Here is a 27,323-nt window from a genome sequence, read left to right on the forward strand (position 1 = left end):
GCGTCACGGACGCTTTGCTCAGGGCGTGTATCCCGCCGCGTAGGCAGATAGTCCCTGAGGCTTCGCCGCGGCTTGATTGACAGCTAATATCTCCGCCGGAAGCACTTTAGCATTAGATGCTGGTTGACTCTGGGTGCCATGGTAATATCTGTGGGGGTTCTGGCAGTGGGCGGTGGTGAGGTGGCGTGTGTTAGGGTCGCCGCAAGAGGCGGTGGAGGGATCCGTGGAGCGCATCCGGTCGGGGCGCGGCCGCGGCGACTTAGGGGAGGTGGCTTTCTGAGGACGGGGGCGTGGCTTCCCGGGGGCGTGGCTTCCGCGGGCGGCGCGGGGCGGGGTGGGGGGGCGGAACATGTCTCCCGCCGCAGGAAGATGAGGCAGCGCCGGCGGCTGCGGGCGTAGCGGGCCACCGCGGGCCACCGCCGCGCGCCGCCGCCTCTGCTGCAGTCCCTTCCCGCGGGGCCTGCTCTGCGAGACGCCCGAGTGGGGCCAGGCGCCGCGAACGCGAGTGGGGAGGAGGAGGAGCAGGAGGAAGGACGCGCGCCCCCGAGCCCTGCGCGTTCCCGCCGCCCACGCGCGACCCTCGGGGACGCGCCCGCCACCCTTTTGTCCCCGGGGTCCCCGAGGGCGGTGGGCAGCAGGGAGCCCCGGTGCGCCCGGTGCATGCCCCCGCCCAGCAGGTGAGCGCACGCGGAGGGGCCCCCGGGCGCGCGCGTGGAGCGTACGGGGACGCGCGCACGGTGGGGACCCCCCCCTTCTTCTCTGCTTAGTGCATGGAAAAAAAAAAGTTGCCTCCGGGTCTCTCTCGGGTCCGCGGCGTGGCTGGGGATGGGGTGAGCCCCCAGGGGAGGGTTGCACGCGTCCCCCTTGCACAGGGCCCCGGGCCCGGCGGCGCATTGTTCTCTGCCTTCAACTTTGCGCGCCTGGAGAGGGGGGCGACGTGGAGGGGACGCGCGCACTTGGGAGCAAACTTTGCCCAGGCCTCTTTTGTGATGGTTCTCTTTGGACGGTCACCCAACTTCATCAGATAGGGGCACTCTAACTCCTGGAGACCTTGGGGAAGGTGTTCCCTTACCGCCTACCCTCAATCCCCAGCCTCGGGGAGGGGGCTCCCCGTGATCGGAGCTGGAGTTTGGAGGGAAGAGAGCGGACCATCTACTCATTTCATCGTCTAAGGGGGCCCCAACTCGTGGGTGTCTTAGGGGAGGTGTCCCCTTACCGCCGACCTCCACCCCTTCACTCGAGGAGGTATCTCCTTGATCCTGGCTGGAGTTTGGAGGGGTGAGGGTCATCCCCGCACTCCACGACCTGGGGGTTCCCTAACTCTTGGGGGTTTTGAGGGAGGTGTCCCTTTCCCACCCACCCTCAGCCAGAAAGGCCCCCCAGCCCTCCGTCCGAGTTGGAGTTTGGAGGGAAGAGTGAGGACAATCTTTTCACTTCATTAGCCAGGGGTTCCCCAACTCCTGGGCATCGTGGGAGACGCATCCCCCCGACCCACTCGGGAAGGGGCCCCCTAGTTCAAGCTAGAGTTCGGAGGGGAAAAAGAACAGGTTCTTTTGTCTGTTACAAGAAAGGGACCCCTGGGTACAGGGAAGGTGCGGAGACGTGGGGACCCCAAGATGGGAACATCTGCTCCGTGTTAATGTGGGGCGCGGCACAGCCCTGGGTTTGGGACACGGTGGTGGCCTGCCTTCGAGCCTCAGAGAGCTTCCAGCCTCTCCCCTCCCTCCCGCACTCGCTGCCAGAGTGGGGGAGGGAGGGAAGGGAGGGTTGTCCCCAATTCTGCTTCCCTCCCAACAATCCAAGAAGTCTCCGGTTGCCCCACTCCTCCCCCTCCCCACAGTGTCTGTGGCACCCCTGACCCCCTAGGGGGTACCTAGAAAAGTCGGTTTCAAGAACCCCACAAAAAAAAAAAAGTGTGGTTTTGTACAACTTAGAAGAAAAAAAAAAGTCAGTTTCACACGTCCTCCGAAAAGGATAAAAAGAAAAGAAACCGCGGGGGAGGGGTGCTGTGGGCGTTTGTTTCCCACCCCGTGTCTGAGTTGGGGAACAAAAGAGTTGGGGTCCTTGAGCTTCTGGGCATGGGTCCTCCCTCAACCCCAGAACCTCCTTCCCGACCCTGTGGTTTCTCAGGCCTCCCTACCCTTCTCTTCTTTCTGGGGAACCCTGGAGAGTGGCCGGCTAGGCTTTCCTCTCTTCCCCTGGGTGGGGGGGGATGCGGCCTGGCAGGTGGATCCCCTCCCCCGCTGGTGGAGCAGAGCCCCTGGGACCTGAAGGGGAATCCCAGGTCTTGGGGACCCCCCCCCCAGGGTGATGTTGGTAAAAGGATGTTTTCAAACTTCGCTCCGGATAATTCCCGGATATATCCTGACAATAAGACAGGCTGCTTGGTTTTGTTTTGTTTTTTAACTTTTCTGCATGAGGTTAGGTTTCAGGGGTGAGAGGGAGAATGTGTGGGTCCAGGCAAAGCATCTGTTCCACCCATGAAGTCTTGAAGTTAGGAGTTTGTATTGCTTTGAATTTGGGGGTGACCAGGGTTTTGAGTGTTCTGTGACATGCTGAGTGGGAAGGTTCCACCAAATTCGTTTGGAGGAGGCAGAGCCTGGGCCATGGCTCTCCTGGAAAGGACCCATGGACAGGCCACCCCAGGGGGTTGACAGCGAGTATCCCTGCCCCCCCCCAACCCCCAACACTGGTTTAAAATGTGCAACTTGGTGCTCTCGTGGTCCTTTGGGAATGGAGAGAGTTCATATGTGTGTACCCCCTCTCTATTGTCAAAATTCCCTGTTTGCTCTAGGGAAGGGTCTACCGGGGATCCCCCAAACCCCAGGCTCCCTGCCTCCTCCCTCCAGGGCCCCACAGAGCCCAGACCCTTGCCTGTAATCCCTGCTTGTCTGTGCTCTTAGACCTCTCTGTCTCCCCTGTCCCACCACACAGGGCTGTCTCTAGGCCTGGGGAACACACCCCAGTTCCTACGCCTGCTGCCCTGGCCGGACGATGAACCAGTCTCAGAGGATGGCACCCGTGGGCTCCGACAAAGAGCTGAGTGATCTCCTGGACTTCAGCATGGTGAGCCGCCGCCCGGCACCTGCCCGCCCCCCCAGCGCCTGCCCCCTGCCTCCAGGCTGGCAGGTTCTGCCCAAGTGGAGCCCCCAGCTCCCCGGCAGAAGTGGGAATGGAGGAATGGAATCCCCCGTGGGTATGGTGACACCCGCCAAAGAAGTGGGCCCACCTACTGCTTCCCAGAGAGGGAAGGGCTATTCAGGGCTCCAGCCCCTCCCCCGGCACGCTCACCGCACAAGCCCCATGTGGCTGTGGGGGGCTGGTGGCCTTGGCTGTCTAGTCAGGAAAGTCACCCTCAAAGTTACAGGTGGTGAGAATGAGGTCCCAGACTGTGCTGACCCATGCTGGGGACCTCAGAGAGAAAAGCCACCACCTCTGGAGCGCTTGTGACTTACCCTCCCCTGTCGGTCACTCCTCCGACTGCTCCCCGTCCCCCCCCTGCCCCCCAAAGGCTTTCAGCAGCCCTGCTCTATTAGCATATCGTCCGCCCTGGGGGGGAGAGGTGGTCAGTTTCCTGCCTGTTCTTCAGCTCTGTGAGTGCCCGAGAGGTTGTGCAGGGCAGGTGAGGGTCTCCTGGTGGGCATCTCCACAGCTAGGACCCTCAGCTCACCCATCTGTGCAGTGGGCACCCTTGTGGCTATTGGGGGGGGGGGGAGGGAACCGGCGCGGTTTTCTAAGCTCTGTGGATTCTGGCAATCCCAGCCCCACCCCCAGAAGTAGAAGTACTACTGAGCCCTGAAAGCTCCTAGGGCGACTTCCGGTCTGAATTCCCCTGCTCCGACCCACAAGGCACCCAGGCCACAGAATTCGGCCAAAAACAAGGGTGCCCACACCGAAACAGCACCCGCTCGCCAGCCTGCGGAAATGCGGCCCAGGGGATGGAGCCCCCGAGGTCCGGGAGGCCCTGTGGGTATTTTTAAGGTCCCTCTTATTTTTGCCTCCCTGGCTGAGTAGGCAGAGGCCCCAGCCCGCTTGTTTTTTTGATTTTTTTTTTTTTTGTTATTGTTAAACTGACAGGTCACGGCCTAGTGGCCCGGAACACACCGCTCGGGGGTGCAGCTCAGCCCTGTTGGACCCATGGGAACACCCCAAGCCTCTGGGCCGCCTCCTCTTCAGTCCAAAGGCCCAGGGTTTCCCCTGATTTAGGCCAGAGAGCATCCCGGGGTCCAGAGGGGAGGCTGAGGGGGAAGCAGGCAGGGCTCACCTCCCCCGGCGGACCTTGTGTGGCCAAGGTGGGGGGGAGTCCTTGGTCAGGGTTTTGTTTCTGAGCTAGGGTCTCATGTAGCCCAGGCTGGTCTTGAACTCTTGATCCTCCTGCATCCGAATGTCGGGAAGACAGGGCCTGTGTACCACCTTGTCCAGTGTCCATTCTTCACTCTTTTTTTTTTTTTTTTTTTTTTTTGGTGGGGTGTGTGCCCACGCGTGTGTGCATGCGTGTGTGCGCGTGCACGTACCATGTTTATGCCTGGTGCCCTAGGAGGTCAGAAGAGGGCATCGGATCCCTTGGAACTAGAGTTCTGGATAATTATGAGGCACCATGTGGGTGCTGGGAACCGAACCCGGGTCCTCTGGAAGAGCAGCCAGTGTGCTAACCGCTGAGCCGTCTCCCGGCCCTGCGCCTCTCTTCCATGTTTTGAGATGGGGTCTCACTCTTTAGCTTGTGCTGGCCCCAGATGGAGCCACGTGCCTGCCGCTGCTCCTCCTTCTGTACGAGGGGCAGGGACGGTGGCCCTGCACCAGTCCTGCTGTGGGTCTGCACTGCCACTGCCTGGTTGTCTGCGGGGGTTCAGAGGACAGTGTGGGTGGCGTGGGGCCCTCCACCGCTCTTGTCACCCGGGCCACGCAGGTGAGAGCTGGCGCCTGGTCGGGAGGTGGCTGTACCTCTGCCCTTTACTCTGCAGAGACTTAGCACTGGACACAGGAGAGCTGGGAGGGGGCGTGGGTGTGGCGGGGTCACCCTGTGCGGAAGAGGCTCCCTCTACGACCCCCACACACATGCCCGGCTCCGCCACCTAGCGCCTCAGTCCCTTCGCCTTTTTGCTTTGAGAAAAGGTCTCACGTGGTCTCTGACTCCCTACGTAGCCAAGGAGGACCTTAGATGACATCATCCTGCTCCGCTTCCCGAGTGCCGGGATGACAGCCTCAGTTTCCCCTTAGTTGGGGCAGGGCCACACTTGGCAGTGTGTGTCTTCTGGTCCTCCATGGTGCCCGTGAGTGAACCACTCAGACAAGGGGGGCCCTCCATGGGGTGGGAATGTTTGGACACAGGGGGATGGCCCGGCCACCGTTGAACAGAAGCATGTGGTCGTCGGGCTGGGGTGGAGGAAACGCCCCCTCCAGAGCAGATGCTTTCGGGCACTGTGGCATAGCCCTGTCATCCAGCGCTCCTGAAGCTGAGGCAGGAGGATCATAAATTCAGGGCCAGCCTGGGCAACGGAGAGCCTGTTGTCTCAGAAACAGAGTCAGGGCAGGGGAGATGGCTGGGTTGGTATACTGCTCCCACCCAGCACCCATGTAAAAAGGGGGGCACGCACCTGTAACCCCGGCACTGGGGAGCTCTGGCAGCCAGCATGCCTGCTTGGCAAGCTGCAGAACAGAGAGACGGTGTCTCGAGAGGCAAGATGTCCCTGCACCTTTAACCCCAGCACTGAGCAGGCAGAGGCAGATGGATCCCTGTGAGTTCGAGGCCAGCCTGGGCTACAGAGAGACCCTGTCTCAAAAACCAAATGGGGCTCCTGAGAAATGACCCCCGAGGTTGTTGACACACAAAACACATTGTTAAGTCATACCCTCTAGCAAGTGGGCCACCGTCCGTCCCGTGGCCCCGTCCTCCCTTCCCCCACCCCCACCCCGTTAACCTAGAGTTCTTTCAGTTGCCGACTTGAGGGTGCGGTCTCCTTCCAAGCATGTCCTGCCGCAGGGTCGCCCCGACCACAGAGCTCTGTGGTGCGCCCAGCCTCAGAAGAGCAAGTCTTTAGCTGGACGCCCCTTCTACCCAGCTCTGCCGCGACACTTACCGCTCTCCTCTGTCCTCACAGATGTTCCCGCTCCCTGTGGCCAACGGGAAGGGCCGGCCTGCCTCCCTGGCTGGGACCCAGTTTTCAGGCTCAGGTAGGATCGAGGGGCACGGGTGTGTTTGTGAGGACCGAGTGGAGATCTGTCTGGTGTGGTCCCCATGGACAGTGGCATCGGGTGCCCCACCAGAGTGTGGTCGTTCTAGAGCCCGTTGAGTTGGGCTGACTGGAACCCAGGCCTCTGTGTCTTGTCTGTGCCAACGATGAGGCCCACGGTGTGGCCCGGCCTCCCCGACTGATTACATTTTGAACAGGTATTAGGTGTTTGGTATAAACATGGTCTAGCCTGGGACAGGGACCGCAGTGGCCAGGGGCTTCCTAGAACCCAGGACTTGTGAGGTCTCGAAGGAGGAATACCTCGTGGATCCGAGAGGACATGGATGGGGTCGCAGTTCGCGGGCTTTTGTGAAACGAGGGTCTTTCTGGGCTGTGCGGAGGGAACATTTGGGGAGCTGGTGTGGGTGGCTCTTCCTCGCCCCACCCAAAAGCAAGGCCATCAGTCCCTGCCCTGCTGGTCTTCCCCTCGGCCTGAGGAAGTGGATGCAGGGCCATCTGGGCACTCCTGAGGGCCTGGAAATCCCCGCAGGCTCCCATCACCCCGGAAGCAGCCCCCAATCCACAGTGCCCCGGCTTCCGGCCATAGCAGAGGGGAGAGGTCAGGTTGGCAGCCACCGTGAGGGTGGGTGGAGAGGGCTGTCCCGGGAGCAGCATGGCTCTCCAGACCCTTTGCCCTCATCGACAAGGCCTGCTTCGGGGCCTGGAGGTGGCTCCGTGGGATGGCGCAGCCTGCCCGGCTCTTCCTGCAAGCCTGGCCCGGGTGGGGCCTGGGAACATCCCCACTGGCTTTTACGGTTTCTGCCCAGCTCATCTCACTCTCCAGACCTGCCCTCACCCATGCCCCTGGGCCCTCGGGAACCAGGCTCGGGTTCGCTCCCTAAGAAGCCTAGTATGTGGCCTTGGAGCTCTGGGACTGGCCTGGAGACACTGTTGGGTGGTCCTCACGGTGGTGTACGTCTAGAGCCCAAAGACCTCGGCATAGAGACCACATGAGCCATGTCACCGTTGAGGGGACAGCACTTCTGTCGATCTGGGTTGCAGAGAGGATGTTTATCCTATCCTTGGAGATCAAGGTGCATGCGGGTGTGTGTGTGTGTGTGTGTGTGTGTGTGTGTGTGTGTGTGTGTGTGTGTGTGTGTGTGTGCGCGTGTGTACATACTGCAGGTCCCCTTAGCGCTGCCAGTCCAGGGAGGGCTGGGTCTGCCACTCTGGGACAATGCCAGGAGAACGCAGGACCGAGGAAGGCTGGCACAGTGCTCCAGCCGTGGGTGGGAGCTAGGGGTCAGAGGTCTGCCAGTCTCACGGTGAGGAGCCTGCTGCGGCTTGAGCCCTCCTGCATTTGATGAAGGTTTTTTCTTGATAATGTTTCAGTTTGAAGTTACTCTTCAAGTCTCAGGAGAGGGGTGAGAACTCATAAAAGTAGATCCTGAGTGCCAGCCCCAGTGTGGCGCCCCGCATGGCCGTGTACGTAGATCCTGAGTGCCAGCCCCAGCGTGGCGCCCCCATGGCCGTCTACATAGATCTGAGTGCCAGCCCCAGCGTGGCTCCCGCATGGCTGTCTACATAGATCTGAGTGCCAGCCCCAGCGTGGCGCCTGCATGGCCGTCTCTGTGGTGTGAACCAGCCTCCACCTCACGACTTGTGTTGACCACACTCTCTCTTCACAAGGGAGCCTGTGTGATACGTGACTTGCGCTATACACAGGCGCTCTGTACGTAGGAAGGGGCTCTGGTTCTGATCTCTTTCTCCCTCACATCCCTGACCCCGCTGCTACTGCATAGATGGAGTCCTTGTGGTCTGCCATCTGGTGAGACCCGTGCCTCGAGCTCAGCGTGGTTCCTCCGAGACCTGTCCAAGCTGTCTGTTCCGTCGACATCTCCTTCCCTTTATCACGCTGGAGCAACTTGAAAAGTTACATCTCTGGCCACATGTGGAGGTGCACACCTTGAATCCCAGCACTCCCTCACGAGGCAGAAGGCAGCCTGGTCTACACAGGGGACTCCAGGTTTCCAGGGCACCGTAGTGAGGCCACCACGTCTTAAGAACAATTACGACCTCCATTTCTAAAGCACTGTGTGTTACATGATAACTTTGGGTGACGTTCTTGGAGTTCCGGGTCCTCACAGGTGCAGAATGTGGATGCAGTGGTCACACCTGTGGAAATGGTCAGGAGGCTGAAACTTGGGTTCCCTTCTAACTGAACAGGGCTGCCCTGTACCCCACCCTACACAGCCCGTGTTGGTGTGTGGTCACACTTGACATAGGAAGGCTTCTCCGGCCTTCTCATCGCCAGAGCAGGGGAGGTTGAGTCACAGACAACAGAAACAATGCAGGGGGGTTCTGGGGTTGTTTGAAACGTCTCCGAGAGATTTTCTCCTCTGAGTGGCTTTCTGGGGTTTGTTGGTTTATTTTACGTGTGTGGGTGTCCTGTCTGCATGTGTGTCTGTACGTCACGTGCATGCCCCGTGCCTGTGGTGACCAGAAGAGGGTGTCAGATCCCCTGGAGCTGGAGTCACAGATGGCTGCATGTGGGTGCTGGGAACTGGGCCTGGGGCCTCTGCAAGGTCAGCAGCCCATGCTGGGAACTGCTGAGTCAGCTGTCTGGCGGAGGGGGTCGATTTTATGTTTGTTTTATTTGCCGACTGGGGACTGGATCAGGAGTTTCCAGAATGGAAGGCGAGAATTCAGTTGCTGCCACACAGTGGTGCACCCCTTCAATCCTATCAGTGGGGAGACAGAGGCAGGGGGATCTCCGAGTTCCAGGTTAGCCAGGGCTACAGAGTGAGATCCTGTCTCAAAACAAACAAACAGAAGCATTCTGTGCTGAGTCACATACACAGCCTTTACTAGTTTTTAAAATAAGCTCTGAACGTAGAAGTATGAGAAGGCTGGGACCAGGGTTGTGGCTGGAGGGTGTGGCGGCCACCTTGCACACACAGGCCCTGGGTTCCACCCCGGGAGCACGAGAACGTGGCAGCCACCTTGCACACACAGGCCCTGGGTTCCACCCCGGGAGCACGAGAACGTGGTGGTACCCCGTCACCCCAGCACTGGGTGATGGGGAGGGATAAGCAGTTCAGGTCATTGTCAGCTAGATAACAAATTGGAGGTCAGTGTGGGCTTCGGTGTTACATTTTGGGGGGTCCCCTCCTGTTTCGCTGGGTTGCCTCTCTACACCCCGTAATTGTTTCTGCTCTTCTCCGCCAAGTTCAGTCTGTTACCGTCCCTAAGCAGGCAGCCTTCTGTAATGAGTGTTTCTGTCCCCGCCTGCCAGCTCCCAAATAATGGCATGGAGACTTCTTACTGTGAAAGCTCTGCTGATAGCTTGGGCTTGTTCCCAATAGCCCTTATAACTTCAATTAACCAGTTTCTACTGATCTATGCTCCATCACGTGGCATTACCTCTCTTCCATCTCGTACCTCCCCTCCCTGTCTCCTCTGGCCCACATTCCTCCTCTTCTCCCGGGAAGTCCCGCCTCTACCTCCTGCCTAGCTATGGACTGGTCAGCTTTTTATTCCACCAATCCCGTCAGCACATCTTCACACGGTGTACGAGTATCCCACAACAGCCTGCCTTCCCAGCTCCTCCCAACTGTGGTGTTGGCTGGTGTTTCCAGAGACGGTACCCAGGGCAGGTGCCACAGCCCGTGGACAGCGTGGGTTCTGTCCTGTGCTGTGTCAGCCCTACGTAAGCCTTTGGATCTGTCTGGATCAAGCTCAGAACTCTTTCAGGCCAGAGTGGGTGACCACGCCTGAATCCCAGCACGCGGGAGGCACAGGCAGGCGGATCTGAGTTCGAGGCCAGCCTGGTCTACGGAGTGAGATCCAGGACAGCCAGGTCTGCACAGAGAAACCCTGTCTCAAACAACAGTGGCTGACCAGTGTCATAGAGAGTCTTCTTAGAGAATCCCAGTGTGCTTTCTGTCGCTGGGACATGGTGACCAGAACCAGCTTGGAGGGGACAGTGTCTGTCTGGCTTATACGTCACAGTCCATCATGAGGACACTGGGGCAGGAACCTGGAGCTGGGGCTGAGGCAGAGGCCGTGGAGGGCGCTGCTTCCTGGCTGGATGTTGCTCTCCATGGCTATCCAACCTGCTTTCTTTTTGTTGTTGTTGTTGGTGGTGGTGGTTTTTGTTTTGGTTTGGTTTTTTGTTTTTTTTTTCTTCTTTGAGACTGAGTTTCTCTGTAGCCCTGGCTGTCCCGGAACTCACAGACATCCTCCTGCCTCTGCCTTGGAGTGCTGGGATTAAAGGCCTGCGCCTCCACTGCCCGGCGCCACTGTGGTTTTTGAAACAGTACCTTAATATCTGGCGCTCCCCTATCCAGCTAAGCTGGCCGGCCACTGGGTCTCGGGGATCTTCCTGTCTGCCCCGCCAGTGCCGGGGTCCCGAGTGTGTGTAGCACTGTGGGTGGGTTCTGTGGCTCGAGCTCAGGTCCTCATGCTTCCGTGGTGAGGACATCCTGGTAAGGCCATCTCCCCAGCATCTGCTCACCCCTGCTGCCCCTCACTTTCTGGAATCCCCTGATCTGATTGGCCAGCCAAGCCTGCCCTGAGTGCCCTCTCACTGACCCAGCCTGGTCCCTGTCGCCAGCCAGTCCTTCGAGGATCAGCCATTCCCACTCAGAGGCTGTGCCCTGGCCCCCCCACTGGCCCACTGTGTCATCCCAGCACTCAGGAGGGGGCAGGGAGGGTTGTGAGTTCCAGGCCAGCCTGGCTATGTGAGCCCCACTCCTCAGAACAGCCGTCTGTTCCAGTCAGGTTTCTGATGGTCCACGGCTGCCTGTAAGGCTGTCGTCTGTCTGTCTGTCTGTCTGTCTGTCTGTCTGTCTGTAAGGCTGCCTTCCTGCCTCTGTCCCTTTGTCCTTGACCCTCCTGGATCTGTTGTATTGATCTTACCGTGGGATCTTCTTGGAGAAGAATCGATATTTGCCATCAACTCCTTTCCACTTTTATCTTAATTCCTCTTTTAAAAGTTCTTATCTTTCTTTCCCTGAGTTTAGGATCCATGTGTTCACTAATACTTTTGATTATTAGTGGGTGTGTGAAGATGGAGTCTAGGGCCTCAAGCATGCTAAGCAGATGCAAACCACCTAGTCTGCCCTCAGCCCAAGGCCTGACTTTGAAGAGAGAGTGGGGGCGTGGTCAGGGTGGAGCCCCGCCCATAATCCCCCCAGTGAGGGCTGGGGGCGTGGTCAGGGTGGAGCCCCGCCCATAATCCCCCCAGTGAGGGCTGGGGGCGTGGTCAGGGTGGAGCCCCGCCTAGAATCCCCAGTGAGGGGCTGGGGGCGTGGTCAGGGTGGAGCTCCGCCCAGAATTCTCACATATGCTGTTCTATGCTGAGTTTTCTGTCTTTGTGTCACGGCCATCTTAGTCATGCAGCCATATTTGTTTTCTTTTTTTGTTTTGTTTTGTTTTGTTGGTTTTTTTGTTTACTTTTACTCATTCAATTATGTGTGTTTGTGTGTGTGTGTTATCTGTGTGGGAGTATGCATATGGATATGTGAGTGCAATGGCCTAGGAATTCCTGGACCTGGAATTGCAGTGTTGAGCCACCATGCGGCTGCTGGGAATCGAACTCAGGACCTCTGGAAGAACAGCCAGTGAGTGCTCTTAACCGCTGAGCCATCTCCAGCCCTCGTTTTGTTCTTTTGCTCTCATGCCTTTGTCTCCGTCGTCCTGGGTGGAGGTGGTGGTGGGAGGAAGGCAGGTTCTGTGTGAGAGCTTTGTCAGGCTTGCTTGGGACAGTGTCAGCCCACCTTGGGTGGATGTGACCCGACCCCGGCCGCGTGGGCTGACGTCGTCTGTGGACGTGAGGAGAGATGGTTGGGGTTGGTGAGTTGGTCCACGTACCTGATCAGAAGACTCACGTGGAGCTGGTGCCATGAGCTGACGTCCCCCAGCCCCTGTGGAGATTGTGCGGGGCCACGCCGAGTCCCACCGTACTGTGGGCTGCTCCTGGTGAGCTGCGCTCCCACGTTGTCCTCCACACCAGGGCAGGGGATCGTCTCCGTGATGGGCCTAAGAACGAATATGTGAACCCTGTTGTGAATACAGCTGTAGACAACACATGAACAGGAGAGCCCTGTACCAGTAAAACTTTATTTATAAAAGCAAGTCAGGGGCCGAAGTGTCAACAATGCTCACAGAAGAATAGAACCCTGTGGGCCTTCTCCTAAGTTGTCTGGGCTTGATTGAGCCAAGCTCTGGGTGGAGGGGCCTGTCTCCTGGTGCTTCACCTTGAGGGGCATGAGGAGAGATTGTGAAGAGAGAGAGAGAGAGAGAGAGCGAGCGCGCCTGGCACCAACATCTTCTATTAGACCGTTTTAATTAGTATGCAAGTGAAACTGCTATGAATATTCATGTTGGGGTTATTAAGATGCATAATTTATCAGTGGGGTGATTTTAATAACTGTATTAATGGGGTGGGGGAGGGGCCTCCTGAGTTTTGTCATTTATAGAATGGAACGAGATTTGTGCTGGAAGGTCTTGGGGAGTCCTCAACAGTGCCAGGCTCTGGGGGATGGGACACTCTTTGCTGAGTTCAGGGGTCACCCAGGCTGCTGTGGGCTTCCAGGGCGTTCTGTATACCCCTGGGGTTTATGCTGAATGAGGGTTAGTGGGACCACAGCAATGTGGGTGTTGCCTGCCTACCTACCCCACGCACAGCTAAAAGTTTTGGGGTGTAGACACCCACAGACTGCACCTGATGCTGGAGGGGTCCCTGGAGCCCCCAGGGCTTCATCCCAGCCCCCCACTGCCAACACACTGGAACTTTATCTGGAAACAGGAAGGAGTAATCGAGGGGTGAATATTCATGAGGCCGGGAGATTAATATGCATAATTATGTAAATTAGGCCACAATTAAACACGATTCTCCAGGGAGCAGTTGATGAACACAAAGCCTCGTAATAAAGTCTCTGGGGTTTGAAAGTTTCTGGTGCGGAGCTGGGTGGCAGGGGGTGCGTGGGGTGCAGAGGGGAGGGAGCCCGCCGCGCCCCCCACCCCATCTAGAAAGTGGACGTGGACGCTTCAGTCCTGCGCCTGCTTGGTGGTGCAGTTTTACAACAGGGAAACTGAGGCACACAGCATGGTCGTGTAGCCAGTATGGGGGTGGAATCAAGGTTGGCCCCTGGGGTCCCTGTGCATAGGGCCGGCCCGGGGTGCCAGGAAGGAGCGGATTTGCTGCAGGTGGAGGCTGTTCTGGGGCAGAGGCCGTTGGCGGCCGAGAGGAGTGTTGGGGGAGATAAGGGCCCGGCCCTGCTTTACCCCGCCCCCCAGGACAAGGTCCTCTGCTCTCCGGGCTGCTTAGCCCGTCTTACCATATACACCACTGACCTTCCTCTGGGGCTGCAGGAGCCCACGCCAGGTGCTCCTCTGTCCCCATCCAAGAGTCAGCCTCCCCAGTGGGGGCCCCCTGCCAAGGGAGACCCTACTTCTGAAGACCCTTCTGAAGTCACCATGTCTGACTCAGATGCCCAGTCCTGCATGAGCAGACATAGGCCTAACCAAGAGGCCTGGCCATGGGACAGAGTGGGCACAGCAGCAGAGGTTTTGACAGATGAGTAGAAGTCGGCCCCAGACAGCTGGAGGCCACATGACTGAGCTGCAGCGGCCTTTGTGGGAACAGAGTCCCGGGCTGTGGCTGGAAACGCCTGGCCTTATTGCTGGGTGCAGGAGGGATCCTGAAGCCTTCCGGGTCCCCTGGAAGCTGGGCTAGGCTTCTCTTTGCCTCCTCCAGGACTTGAGGACCGACCCAGCTCAGGCCCCTGGGGCAGCAGTGATCAGAACAGCTCTTCCTTCGATCCCAGCCGGGTGAGACGCCCGGGCCCCTGGGTCTCCTTTCCCGGGCAGGGGGTGAGGAGACGGCCTCTGGTCGGCCTCTGGGACAGCTGCGCTCAGCCCCTGGGGTCTCCCCTGCCTGTCTCCCCAGACGTACAGCGAAGGCGCCCACTTCAGTGAGTCCCACAGCAGCCTGTCTTCTGCCACCTTCCTGGGACCGGGGCTGGGAGGTGAGTGTGGCCGCCGCGGTGAGCCCAGGAGGGCCTCGGGGCACAGCGGCATAGAGGAACTCCAGACAGCACACCGGAAGCCCTGGCCTCTGCCCGGCCTGGGCATCGAGGCAGGCCATGTGCCAGATGCCACTTCCCGCATGGATGGTCGTGAACCTGCTTCCGTGGGGAATGGGGGACTGACAGGCAGGGTCAGAAGGCCTGAGAAACCATGAAGGTTGATGTGTTCTAGAGTCCGGAACTGGTCAGCGCTGACCCCGGCTCCTTCCAGAGTGGCCCAGAGTGGCCTCTGCCGTTGTCAGGTGCATGTTCCCTTTTGGGCTTCCTTCTCCGGCCTCTTCCTCGGGTGTCCTGCCTGACAGGGCCACAGAGCAGTTCCCACAGAGGCCAGCTGTGTCCGGTCCAGCCTGTCCTCTCCCCCCAAAACCAACGCCCTGCTCCCGTTCCCCAGGGTGGACCCCGTGAGCTCTGAGGGCTGACAGGGTCAACAGCCTTCAGAATCCAGCCACTCCGGAGGCTGAAGCAGGACGATTAGGAAGTTAGGGCTAGCCTGGGCTACGTGAGCCCCTGTCTCAAAACAAATCAGGGCAGGAGAGACAGCTCAGCAGTTAAGAGCGCTTGGTGCTCTTGCAGAGAACCCAGGTTCAGTCCAGGCAGGCCCATGGTGGCTCACAGCAACCATAACGCTGATCCCAAAGAATCTGATGCCCTCTTCCAGGCACACATGTGTGCAGACATACGTGCAGGCAAAACACTCATGCACATAAAATAATAACTCAGACAAAGTAACAGAAGAGCATGCAGGTCAGTTGGTCCCAGTTGGTAGGGTCCCCTTGTCCCCTGTTCTGTGTCCAGGGGACTGAGCAGCTGGGCCTGGCCAGGCAGGACCCTGGCCAGAGGCCGCTGTGACCCCCACCGTCTGAGGGGCCCTCCTGGGGTCTCTGGTGACCTCCTTCTGTCCCTTGCAGGCAAGGGCAGTGAGCGGAGCACCTATGCCGCCTTCGGGAGAGATACCAGTGTTGGTGCCCTGAGTCAGGTAAACTGAGGCAGAAGGGCGGAGGTGGCCCGACCTCCGAGATGACCCTTGGGGCTGAGACTGTACCAGGGGCCCTGCAGTTGTTAAGGGGACCAGGCTGTGCACCAAAGATTGTCACGTTCATGTCACCTCCCAAGTCCCGAGCCGCTCAGTAGCCCCACCCCACGTGAGGAGCAGATCTGGGCAGCATCCAGACATGGTGCTCAAAGCCCTGTCTCCCCTGCTTCCATGGGGCAGGCCCCAGCATGGGCCTCTGTGCCCCCGGGTGAGAGGGTGCATCCTGGGCACTGTGCAGCAGCGAGGCTTGGGGACCTGGCCCAGCCCTGGCCTGCTCTTGTGGCGCTGATCTCCACAGCTGGTAGGGTCCCCAGACGGGGATCGGCCTGGATCTAGACATCAGCCCCAGCTTCCTGGTGTCCTCATCCTCCAGGCTGGCTTCCTGCCAGGAGAGCTGGGCCTCAGCAGCCCCGGGCCCCTGTCCCCATCGGGTGTCAAGAGCGGCTCCCAGTATTACCCCTCATACTCCGGCAACCCTCGGCGGAGGGCTGCAGACGGTGGCCTAGGTGAGTTGGGGCGGAGACTGACGCCTGGGCTGGGGGCCGCGGAGCCTCGGTGGCCACAGGGGTGCCAGCCCCTGGGAGGTGATGGGCTGGCGGCACACTTGCAGTGCGGGCCTCCCAGTAGGTGCCTAGATCTGCATCCACAGGGTGTGCGGGCCCTGGGGCTGCTGCCCCGGCATTGCTGGGGGGGTGGCCTGGGAGAGGTCTGCTGGGCTGTCCTGACCCCCAGGTTCCTCTGTGCAGGGGTCCCCCTGTGTTTTCTCGCATCGCGGTCCTGGAGCCCCGTGGGTGGGACCCTGGGTCTTTAGATTTGTTTTCTGAGACAGGGTTTCTCTCTGTAGCCCTGATTGTCCTGGAACTCACTCTGTAGCCCAGGCTGGCCTCGAGGTCAGAAATTCACTTGCCTCTGCCTCCCGAGTGCCGGGATTAAAGGTGTGCGTCACCTCAACCAGGCTGGGAGCCAGGTTTTCGTGGCTGCGTTCATGAGGCCCCTGACTGCAGTAGGGTCCCCATGAGGGTATGTGGAGAGGGCGGTGGGCAGACGACCTTCCTCCTGCTATTGTTCCCAGCAGATACGCAGCCCAAGAAAGTCCGGAAGGTCCCGCCTGGTCTTCCCTCCTCCGTGAGTATGGGTCAGGCCTGGAGCCTACCGTCTCTGGCTTGGTGGGGTTTCCATGCCAGGAGCTGTGGCCACATCCCGTGGGTGACCGGGCTTTGAGGGAACGTGTGTGAACTGAGCATGCCCCCCTTCGTCAGGGAAGTCCTTCCTCAGGTCCGCCTCACTCCCGCTTGCTGTAGGAGTGGGTTTTTGTAGCTGTAACCTCTCAACAGTGGTGGTGGTGGGTGATGGGCGCCCTGTGAGCTGGGGCAGCCAGGACCCGCCTATTCCCCAGCCACACCCACCTGCCAAGGCTGGAAGTGGCCCCGCCCCGCCCACCGGCTTGGCGTTTGGCTGGTTGCCCATCCTGGCAGATGGTGGCTGGCCCTCGGAGGTTCACGGCGCCATGCGCCTGTGATTTAATCACATTAGGAAAGGCAGTGTGCTGGATTCTCCGGGCTGGCGGCCTCCCCCAGCCCTGGGGAGGTAAGGTCATGAGTTCTAGGGTGGCCTGAGCCACACGGTGCACCTTGCTTCCTCTGTGTCCCTGGAACCCTGCAGTCCTCACTGATGTCTGTACTAGTGTGTACCGTGGTGGAGGCATAGACCAGGGCTCCCCAGAAACACACTGGGGGAGCGGAGCTGGGATCCGAGACTATGACCAGCAGAACCCAGTTCAGCTTGGTGGAAGTTAACCCAGCAGCCAGCTTAGACTTGCTGCCTGCTCCCCTACCAGGGCAGGCCTGAGCAGCCGATCCCCTCCCGAGTGCTGTGCCAGGGCAGGCCTGAGCAGCCGATCCCCTCCCGAGTGCTGTGCCAGGGCAGGCCTGAGCAGCCGATCCCCTCCCGAGTCCTGTGCCAGGGCAGGCCTGAGCAGCTGATCCCCTCCCGAGTGCTGTGCCAGGGCAGGCCTGAGCAGCCGATCCCCTCCCGAGTGCTGTGCCAGGGCAGGCGTTGGTGGTAGACCCCCCCACTCTGTTTCTCTAAGCTGTCAGAGTTCCAGCCAGTGCCAGCCGGTCAGGGTCGATGCCATTGGGTGCCCTCTGCCCCTTCCATGCTGCGGGGGAGCCCGGCCCAGATGCTCGGCTGGGACCCTGCCTCTCGCCTAGGATCCCGTCTACCCAGAGGGACAGGGAGGTTCCAGCCCCGCAGATGCTAGACAAGGGAAAATCGAGAGCTGGGCACTGGAGATGGGGCTTTGTGCATTCACTAGGAGTTTGCTATGTGGAGGCAGGCCACGGTGTTCCCGAGAGGCAGACGCGGTCTGTAAGAGGCGGTGGAGGGAAGTGAGGTCACCAGCGCCTCAGATCCTCGGGCCTGGGTCGGGCATTCCTGACCGCAGGCGGGGAGGCGTTCCGAAGGGTGGGGCTGGGGAGCGCGTGCCCCCCTCCTGACCGAGCCCTCCTGCAGGTGTACCCGCCCAGCTCGGGTGACAGCTACGGCCGGGATACGGTCGCCTACCCCTCCGCCAAGACCCCCAGCAGCGCCTACCCCTCCCCCTTCTACGTGGCAGGTGCGTGAGGCTCCGGAGGGGGGGGGGCGGGGCTCTGCAAAGCCAGGTCCCCAGCCTCACCGTCCTCCTCCGCACAGACGGCAGCCTGCACCCCCCGGCGGAGCTCTGGAGTCCCCCCGGCCAGGCAGGCTTTGGTCCCATGTTGGGTGATGCCTCGTCCCCTCTGCCCCTTGCACCGGGCAGCAGCTCTGTGGGCAGCGGTGCCTTTGGGGGCCTCCAGCAGCAGGAACGCATGGTAGGTGCCGTGGTGGTGTGGGCGGGCCCGGGTGGTGCCGGCACGTGCCCGGTCCTGCCCACCCCTCCTCACCCATCGCCCTGGTCCTCGTCCATTTGTCCCCTCAGAGCTACCAGCTGCATGGATCCGAGGTCAACGGCACGCTCCCAGCTGTGTCCAGCTTCGCCGCCGCCTCTGGCACTTACGGGGGAACCTCTGGCCACACGCCACCTGTGAGCGGGGCCGACAGCCTCATGGGTGAGGTCACACTCAGGATTCCCTGGGCCTGGGTGGGAGCCAAGGGAAGGGCCTCGGGGCTCCGTGGAGATGGGACACCTGCTGGGCCCCAGAGCTGGAGGGCGTGGGCTCCTCTTTTTACCGTCCCAGGTTGGCCCTGGAATATTAGGAACAGGCCCCATGAAAAGTGGGCCTTCCACTATACTCTGGGGGAAACTGAGGCAAAGGGAGCCTTGTTCGTCAGTGTTGGGCAAGACTTGGACACTGGTCACTGCTGCCTGTGCTGACACTGGGGAGGTGGGTGTCATCACGGGGAGGTCCCATCCGGCTCGCGGGATGGAGGCTCCCAGCGCGGGGCTCACCTGTCTCCCCCAGCAGGTGCCCGAGGGACTACAGCCAGCAGCTCAGGGGACGCTCTTGGGAAGGCACTGGCCTCGGTGAGCAGGGGCCCGGGCCGGTGGTGTCAGAGCGGGGCTCCGGTGGCCTCGTGGTGGCCCTGACCCCGTCCGTCCCTCTGTCCCACCACTGCAGATCTACTCCCCAGATCACTCCAGCAATAATTTCTCGCCCAGCCCCTCGACGCCTGTGGGCTCACCCCAGGGCCTGCCAGGTGTGTATGGGATGGGCGTGGGAACCGGAGTGACCTCAGGGCTGTCCCCAGTTGGCAGCCCTGGCCAGGTAGTGCCATGGGGGTGACATGGGGTGCTCCTGGTGAGACCTGTCAGACCAGTGTTAGACCCCGATCGCTGGCCGGGGGCGGGGCGATGGTGAGGCACACCACCCCGGGGTGGGTGGTGGCGGGGCATCGGCAAGGGCCGGGGGATGTGGGAGCCGGAAGCCTCTGGACGTCTGGGGAGATTGCTCTGCCTGGTGTGGCGCACACCTTGATCCCACGCTCGGGAGGCAGAGGCAGGGGGTCTCTGAGAGTTCAAGGCCCGCCCTTTGCCTGGGTTCGGAGCTGTGGTCCTCGGTGTGGAAGGACAGAGAGGAACTGCCCCTGGGGTCCCTGCCGTGGACCCGGAAGCTGTTGTGTCGAGGCTGGCTCCTCGGGTCGGGTTGTGTTCCCCAGTCAGGAGGAGGTGGGCTTGGAAAACGGAGCGGCAGCTGGTGTCTGCGTGGCTGAGGGCGTCCCTGAGGGCGTCCAGCTGTGGGTCTCGCTCCTTCCCTGTCCCCAACGCCCGTCCTCCTTCATGCCTTTCCTTCCCCTCCAGGGACATCACAGTGGCCCCGGGCAGGAGCGCCCAGTGCCTTATCTCCCAGCTACGATGGGGGTCTCCATGGCCTGGTGAGTGTCCTTCCCTGCTGGCCAGGCACCAAGTGCCGGTCAATGCCGGTACCGCAGAATCGGAGTACGGAGCCCATCAGGGAGAGAGGTCGACTCAGCGTCAGAGGGGCAGCTTCGAGAGAGGCGGTGGCTGAGCCTTGGGAAGCTCGGGTCTTCAGGAGGGGCGGGGACAGAAGGGACCTGCTGCCGGGCCGGGGCGCGGTGGGCAGGGTGCTCACCGGGCGTGTGTGCAGGCCTCGCTGGCACCTCAGATCTTGGCTGTGGTGTGTCCACCTGTCCCTCTACTCAGGAGGTGGAGGCGAGAGGGTTAGGAGGAGTTAAAGCGTCTTCAGGAGTGAGGCAGGGGGATGACAGGTTTGACTTCAGCCTGGGCCACAGAGGGAGACCCTGTGTGCAGTGTGTGTGTGCCCTCAGCGCCTTCTCTGCCCACACTCACAGCAGAGCAAGATGGAGGATCGCTTGGATGAGGCCATCCATGTCCTCCGCAGCCACGCCGTGGGCACCGCCAGCGATCTCCACGGACTTTTGCCTGGCCACGGGGCACTGGCCACGAGCTTCGCAGGCCCCATGCCACTGGGCGGGCGGCATGCGGGCCTGGTGAGTGTCAGCCTGGGGTAGGGGTGGGTGGCTCATAGCGGCTCTGGCCACCCTGACGTCTCTCCTCCGTAGGTCAGTGGAAGCCACCCCGAGGATGGACTCGCCAGTGGCGCCAGCCTTTTGCATAACCATGCCAGCCTCCCCAGCCAGCCCAGCTCGCTCCCCGACCTCTCGCAGCGGCCCTCTGACTCTTACAGTGGTACGTCCCGGCGGGAGGGGGGCCGGAGGGGCGGCGCAGCCATGCTTAGCTGCTGAAGCGCGCACACCTGAGCTGCATGCACGGGGCTGTGTGCCTGGCCTCCTGCGCCTCCTGCGCCTCCTGCGCCCGGGAACTGCAGTTGGCAAGCCCCGGCCGGGTTCCTGAAGCCTAGGCCTCAAAACTAAAAGCCACAGTGTTGGGGCCGTTGTTCGGTGGGTGCTTTTCACGTGAGAGCCTGAGTGTGCACCTCGTAAGCCATCTCTGAGGAGCCACAGAGGGGTGGAGTGGGGGACACCCAGCTTAGCGGTAAAACAGCGAGCTCTGGATTCGGCGACAGTTGTCTGGGGGCGGGGTTAAGTGACAAGAACAGGGCACTTGATGGACGTCTTTCTCTGCTCTCTGTCCTTATCCCTATGTGCGTGTGCATGTGTGTGCCCACATGTGCAAACACCCGCACACGGGCGCACACGGACTGCCACCTGCCACCGAGGGGCCAAGAGCAGTCAGTGGTCTGACTGGAGACCCTCACTGTAGCCCGAAAGCTTGGGGCTGCTGTGTTCTGATTCAGTTGGGGACACTGGGGTCCCAGCAGGGCCAGGCTGATTCCCGGCGGGGAGCCTGCTTCTCAGATGCGGGCCTGGGACAGGCGCGGTTCCCACGGTGGAGGTCAGCAGGGTGGCGGGGACCGCTCCCCTCCCTACAGCCGTTTTCGGGGACATTAGGGCCAGCGGGCTGTAGTTTAGGGCGAGTGTGGAAGGGAAATGGGACGGTGTCTCGGGTGGCGGTGATGCTGAGTCTGGAGGTTACAGGAGGAGGCTCCGGCAGGAAGGTGCGGCCTGTGCGAGGCCCCGGGCCGGCGGAGCCTAGGAGAGAGCAAGGGGCATGGGGGGGGGGGAGGCTGTGGCGGGCCAGCGTGCAGGGCCTGTGGGCTGCGGGAGCATGCGGCCAGTGCAGGACAGAAGTGTCCCCCCTGGAGTTCACAGGTGCCTCCTGGTGGCCTTAGGGACGCCGTTGGCGGTGTTCAGGGCTGTGTGGGTATGGAGTGGGCGGCCAGGGGTGACGTCCTGCAGGAGGGGCCCAGTCCATCCGAGTGTCAGCTGTGAACGGTCTTTTCCAAGTTCCCCCGCGGCGCCTCCCAAGCTGGCCCGTTGATCCCCAGGTTGCTTCTCACCCGGCGTTGTGTGTAGCTGAGATGACCTTGAACTTGCGGTCTCTTTCTGAGGCCTCCAAGGGCTGGGGTGCTGGCATGTGCCACCGCGTCAGCGTTGGGGTTTAGTGTTTTCTTTTAGACACCTCACTGTGTAACGGGGGTTTTGAACTTGTGATCCCTGCTCCTCCACCCACCCCCACGGGCTGGGGCGATGGGTACCCGCTCCTCCTGTCGCGGTCCACAGCTCATTCCCTGCCCCAGAATTGACAGCAGGGTTTGTCTCCCGCCCGTCAGAGCTGTGAAGGTGCAGTCTTCAAACAGTGTGTGTGTCTGTCCCCAGTCTGTCCCCAGCCGCCCTGTGCGGAGGCCGGATCCTAGGCCGGATCCCAGTCCTGCTGGGCGTCAGGCCGGCCCTGGGTGCGGAGGCCGGATCCCAGTCCTGCTGGGCGTCAGGCTGGCCCTGGGTGCGGAGGCCGGATCCCAGTCCTGCTGGGCGTCAGGCCGGCCCTGGGTGCGGAGGCCGGATCCCAGTCCTGCTGGGCGTCAGGCCGGCCCTGGGTGCGGAGGCCGGATCCCAGTCCTGCTGGGCGTCAGGCCGGCCCTGGGTGCGGAGGCCGGATCCCAGTCCTGCTGGGCGTCAGGCTGGCCCTGGGTGCGGAGGCCGGATCCCAGTCCTGCTGGGCGTCAGGCTGGCCCTGGGTGCGGAGGCCGGATCCCAGTCCTGCTGGGGGTCAGGCCGGCCCCGAGTGCGGAGGGAGCGCCTCCAGTCGTGGCCTGGGGCAGCGGTCCTGGGGGCCTCGTTCGTTTTTTTCATCTTTCTTTATCTCCCCCACCAATGAGGCTGCACCCTGGCCAGGGACCCCCAGGGCAGCTTGGTGGCCGCTGCCCCCCTCATCCCCCGCTTCTTCCAGGACTCGGGAGGGCGGGTGCCGCGGCAGGCGCCAGTGAGATCAAGCGAGAGGAGAAAGACGACGAGGAGAACGCGTCCGTGGCCGACGCCGAGGAGGACAAGAAGGACCTGAAGGCCCCACGCACGCGCACCAGGTGCCAACCCCCTCCCCTCGGGTCACGCATGCACGCACACACGCATCACACGCCACAGGCGCACACACACGTGCACACACGTGACACACGTGACATGTGCACACAGACCCCGGGAGGCCCCCCAGGCCGCCTCGCCAGCTCACTGTCTCCCTCTGGCCCCGGCCCCCCTCCCCCATAGCCCAGACGAGGACGAGGACGACCTTCTCCCCCCAGAGCAGAAGGCCGAGCGGGAGAAGGAGCGCCGGGTGGCCAATAACGCCCGCGAGCGCCTGCGCGTCCGCGACATCAATGAGGCCTTTAAGGAGCTGGGCCGCATGTGCCAGCTGCACCTCAGCAGCGAGAAGCCGCAGACCAAACTGCTCATCCTGCACCAGGCCGTGGCCGTCATCCTCAGCCTGGAGCAGCAGGTGCGAGGTCAGTGGGCGGCCCGCGGCCCGCGCCTCCGCCTCCCCCTCCCCGCTGCCCGCCAGAGCGGGGACCCGCCTCCCCGAGCACCCCGCGCCCGCTGCTCCCTGTCCTGACCTCCTGAACTGACGGCCATGCTCCGCTCCCACACTGCTGCCCTCGACCTCGACCCGTCCGCACACAGAGACCACGTCCACAGTGACCACGTCCACACACAGTGACCCCGTCCACACACAGTGACCCCGTCCACACACAGTGACCCCGTCCGTACACAGTGACCCCGTCCGCACACACTGACCCCGTCCGCACACACTGACCACGTCCACACACACTGACCACGTCCACACACACTGACCACGTCCACAGTGACCATGTCCACACACAGTGACCATGTCCACACAGGGACCATGTCCACAGTGACCCCGTCCGCACACAGTGACCACGTCCACACAGTGACCATGTCCGCACACAGTGACCACGTTCACACAGGGACCACGTCTGCACACAGTGACCACGTCCGCACACAGTGACCCGTCCACACACAGTGACCACGTCCGCACAGTGACCACGTCCACAGTGACCCCGTCCGCACACAGTGACCCCGTCCACACAGTGACCATGTCCGCACACAGTGACCACGTTCACACAGGGACCACGTCTGCACACAGTGACCACGTCCGCACACAGTGACCCGTCCACACACAGTGACCACGTCCGCACAGTGACCACGTCCACAGTGACCCCGTCCGCACACAGTGACCACGTCCACACAATGACCATGTCCGCACACAGAGAGCACATCCACAGTGACCCCGTCCGCACACAGTGACCACGTCCACACACAGAGACCACGTCCACAGTGACCCCGTCCACACAGTGACCACGTCCACAGTGACCATGTCCGCACACAGTGACCACGTCCACACACAGTGACCATGTCCGCACACAGAGACCATGTCCACACATAGAGACCATGTCCGCACACAGAGACCATGTCCACACACACTGACCACGTCCACACAGTGACCCCGTCCACACAGTGACCCCGTCCACACAGTGACCCCCATCTCCACCGCCTGGCCCTGTCCACACCGTGACCCTGTACTGGCGATTCCCGACTCCCCCACTGACATCACAGCTCTCCCACACCAGCTGCTCCCTACACTGACTGGTGTCCACAGTCACCCCGTCCACACCTCAGCTGTCCTCACCCCGCTGTCCACACCCCGGCTGTCCTCACCCCGCTGTCCACACCTCAGCTGTCTTCACCCCGTCTGTCCTCACCCCGCTGTCCTCACCCTGTCCTCACCCCGCTGTCCTCACCCTGTCCTCACCCCAGCCGTCCTCACCCCGGCTGTCCTCACCCCGGCCGTCCTCACCCCGCTGTCCTCACCCCGCTGTCCTCACCCCGACTGTCTCTCCAGCCCTCCCCTCACATGGCTGTTTCCCACGCCGATTTCCCCGATGGCGGCGGCAGCCATCCACCCTGACTGTCCCACAGACGCCGCCCTGCACTCTGTCCCTGCACTGACCCCCTCACAGGGAGTCCCCTCGGCCGGCCATCCGGGCGACGGTCCCCCACTGCCTGCCCCCTTCCCTGGAGGGTCGGCCCCCGACTGACTGACTGCCCACCTCCTGGCCTTGAGGGCCACCTCGGACAGGCCCGGACTCCGCACCCTGGCTCCACGCCTGACGACTTCGGCCCCGACTGCCCCATCGTCCCCCGGCTCCTGCTTGCCTGTCCTTATCCCGGAGCCTGGCCGTTAGGGGCCAGTGTCCCCACCCAGGAGCCCAGAGGTGCCAGCTGGTGTGGGGACCACCGTCACTCTTCACCTTGTCAGGGCCCCGACCCACCCCTCTGAGAGCATCTTCCCTGACTCAGTTTCCCCATCCCTGATGGTGTTCATCCACCTGCCCAGGGCCGGTGAGGGAGGCTACAGCTTGGACCTACCCCGCCTGCTTCCTTCGCCTGCACCCGCCCGCCCACCCTGGCCCGCCCGCCCGCCGGTAACCTTTCTCTCCTGCAGCATGGTGGCCTCTGCCCAGCCGCCCCTGTCTCCTTGGCTCCAGGGTCTCTGTCTGTGGCGGCAGATTGCGCGGCCCACGCTGGGCCCACGCGTCCGCCTCATCTGCTCTCTGTCTTTCACGCTGTGCTCTCCCCTGGCTGACCCCTGCTTGCCACACGCCGCCCCTCACCTCGCACCTGCCGCCCCGGGGACAGGGCTGGCCGCACCGCCACCCCGGGGCCTTTTGTCCCATCGGGCCCTCCGTGGCCTCGAGGGAAGAAGAGGGTCCGTTGGGCACACAGCCTCTGGTGCCCACATGCAGTTTGGTCTGTGCGCTTGTCCTGAGGTCTGGGGCCACCGCCGCCACCCAGAGGGATCTGGTCCGTCCGAGGGCAGCAGGGGACATGAGTGGCAAAGGCCTTCACAGCCTGGGTGCCAGGGTTTTGACTGCCACCTGCTCCCCCCGGGGGGAGACTGAGGCACAGGTTCAGCACAGGGTGAGGGGCCCGTGCCAGTGTGTGCTTCCTGTCAGGAAGCCTCAGGCCGGAGCAGGGACAGGGTCTCAGCCTCGTGGTCGGTCCTCTGCAGCCACTGCACGGGCGTCCGTCAGTGGAGGAGACAGTGGCCCGGCCTGAGGTGGCCGGGGCTCTGGGGCGCGGGGCTCAGGCCTGAGGCCGTTGGCTCTCACCAGCCCTGGCTCGGTCCAGGCCTCAGCCTTGCGGGGCAGCCCAGCCCTGAGTCCTGTCACCCAGAGCCACGAGCAGGGACAGCTAAGAACCCCCTGCCCTGTAAGGCACCTCCCCCACACGTGTCAGGGCACAGTGAGGCCTCTGTCCTTCCCCGAGGGACCGACCACCCGGCCTCCCGGAGACATGGGTCTAAGGACACACACACAGACAGATCCCGCCCTTAGCGGGTGTCGCCGGCACAGGGCGCCGGCCACACTGAAGAGCGTCCCTCACGCCCATGCCCCCCACACTGTCACCGCACACGTTAGCACATAGCACGCGACAGCCCGGCCGCCCTGACGGAGGCCTGGTGCTGTGACCCAGCAGTACGGACGAGGTGCTGTCCCTGGAGGAGAAGGACCTGAGGGACCGGGAGAGGCGCATGGCCAATAACGCGCGGGAGCGGGTGCGCGTGCGGGACATTAACGAGGCCTTCCGGGAGCTGGGGCGCATGTGCCAGCTGCACCTCAAGTCGGACAAGGCGCAGACCAAGCTGCTGATCCTGCAGCAGGCCGTGCAGGTTATCCTGGGCCTGGAGCAGCAGGTGCGAGGTAGGCCGCGCCCGCCCCATCCTGCTCTGCCCCGGCCTGTTGCTGGCCGGGGGTAGCCTCGGCACAGTCCCAACCCTCCCTGTCCCCACCCGGGGACCGTCTCCCACCGCGCTCTCCTCCCCCACTCCCCCCAGAGCGTAACCTGAACCCCAAAGCGGCCTGCTTGAAGCGGCGGGAGGAGGAGAAGGTGTCCGGCGTGGTCGGAGATCCCCAGCTGGCGCTGTCGGCTGCCCACCCTGGCCTGGGTGAGGCCCACAACCCGCCCGGGCACCTGTGAGCCGTCCCATGGGTCTCCGTGGGACCAGGGACCACTGCACTCTGCGTCCAGGGTGCGCCAGGACGGTCCTGGGTGAGCGGGTCTCCAGCGAGGCGCGGAAGAGGGCTCCGGCTCATCATGTCGGCGGCGAGGCTCCAGGAACGCTTCGGGGCCTTGGGGCTCCGGGCAGCCGTGTCCTGGCCCCAGTAACCAAGCTGAGGGGAGCACCCCTTCGATTAACGGAAACTGGAAACAAAAGCAGCATGCTCACTTTTCAGAAAAGAAAAAAGATGCCTTAACTGTGGAAGAGTCGGGCCGCACCCTGGCAAGGGGCGGCCGGGGACTGGCTTCTGGTTCAGAGCCACCAGCACATCGTGCCTAAGCGTATTTTTTTTAAGGAGAATAAAAGAACATTAGTTATCAGATTTTTTTTTAATGTAGACAAAACTTAGCAAGAACGAGGCCTTCCGTGTCTTATTGTTATTTTTTTTTAGCTTTCTTTTGCGTATGTTTTGTAAGCAACAAATTTTTGTATAAAAGTCTCCTGTCTGTTGCTGTTTCTAGAGCTCAGTGTCATATTTCGTGGTCTACGAGGTTATTAAAGTAGCATTCAAAAGACCCAGTGTTGATCTAAGGGTCACCCTGCCTAGTGCCTGGCACAGAGTCTGGATGTCCGGTGTCCCCTCCCTATTCCCACGAGCCCAGAGCCTGCTTGTGCCCGGCACGTGCTCACAGCCAAAC

The 27,323-nt window shown here is 61.8% G+C and overlaps 1 protein-coding gene across 18 annotated transcripts; it reads left to right on the top strand.

The window, feature by feature from the left end:
* On the top strand, nucleotides 1–27,147 carry Tcf3 (transcription factor 3). Of its 18 annotated transcripts, none has more exons than XM_076559419.1 (19): nucleotides 1–141; nucleotides 2,935–3,066; nucleotides 6,099–6,171; nucleotides 13,933–14,006; nucleotides 14,125–14,203; nucleotides 15,172–15,239; nucleotides 15,670–15,802; nucleotides 16,369–16,421; nucleotides 17,808–17,910; nucleotides 17,988–18,145; nucleotides 18,253–18,382; nucleotides 18,740–18,798; nucleotides 18,893–18,971; nucleotides 19,573–19,646; nucleotides 20,088–20,243; nucleotides 20,316–20,442; nucleotides 22,504–22,636; nucleotides 26,100–26,326; nucleotides 26,461–27,147. In XM_076559419.1, exons 2-19 carry the CDS (start codon nucleotides 2,995–2,997, stop codon nucleotides 26,601–26,603), a joined length of 1,941 nt encoding a protein of 646 aa, XP_076415534.1. In that variant the 5' UTR covers nucleotides 1–141; nucleotides 2,935–2,994; the 3' UTR covers nucleotides 26,604–27,147. The 18 variants fall into 18 exon arrangements, with proteins under 18 accessions (XP_076415534.1, XP_015852400.1, XP_006978234.1 ...); XM_015996914.3 differs by lacking the exons at nucleotides 1–141; nucleotides 26,100–26,326 and adding exons at nucleotides 337–677; nucleotides 22,815–23,050 and having other exon boundaries at nucleotides 18,737–18,798; XM_006978172.4 differs by lacking the exons at nucleotides 1–141; nucleotides 26,100–26,326 and adding exons at nucleotides 337–677; nucleotides 22,815–23,050 and having other exon boundaries at nucleotides 16,372–16,421; nucleotides 20,085–20,243.
* Nucleotides 27,148–27,323: the final 176 nt, after the last annotated feature.

Source organism: Peromyscus maniculatus, chromosome 22, assembly GCF_049852395.1.
Source record: "Peromyscus maniculatus bairdii isolate BWxNUB_F1_BW_parent chromosome 22, HU_Pman_BW_mat_3.1, whole genome shotgun sequence".
NCBI classification, from domain to species: Eukaryota; Metazoa; Chordata; class Mammalia; order Rodentia; family Cricetidae; genus Peromyscus; species Peromyscus maniculatus.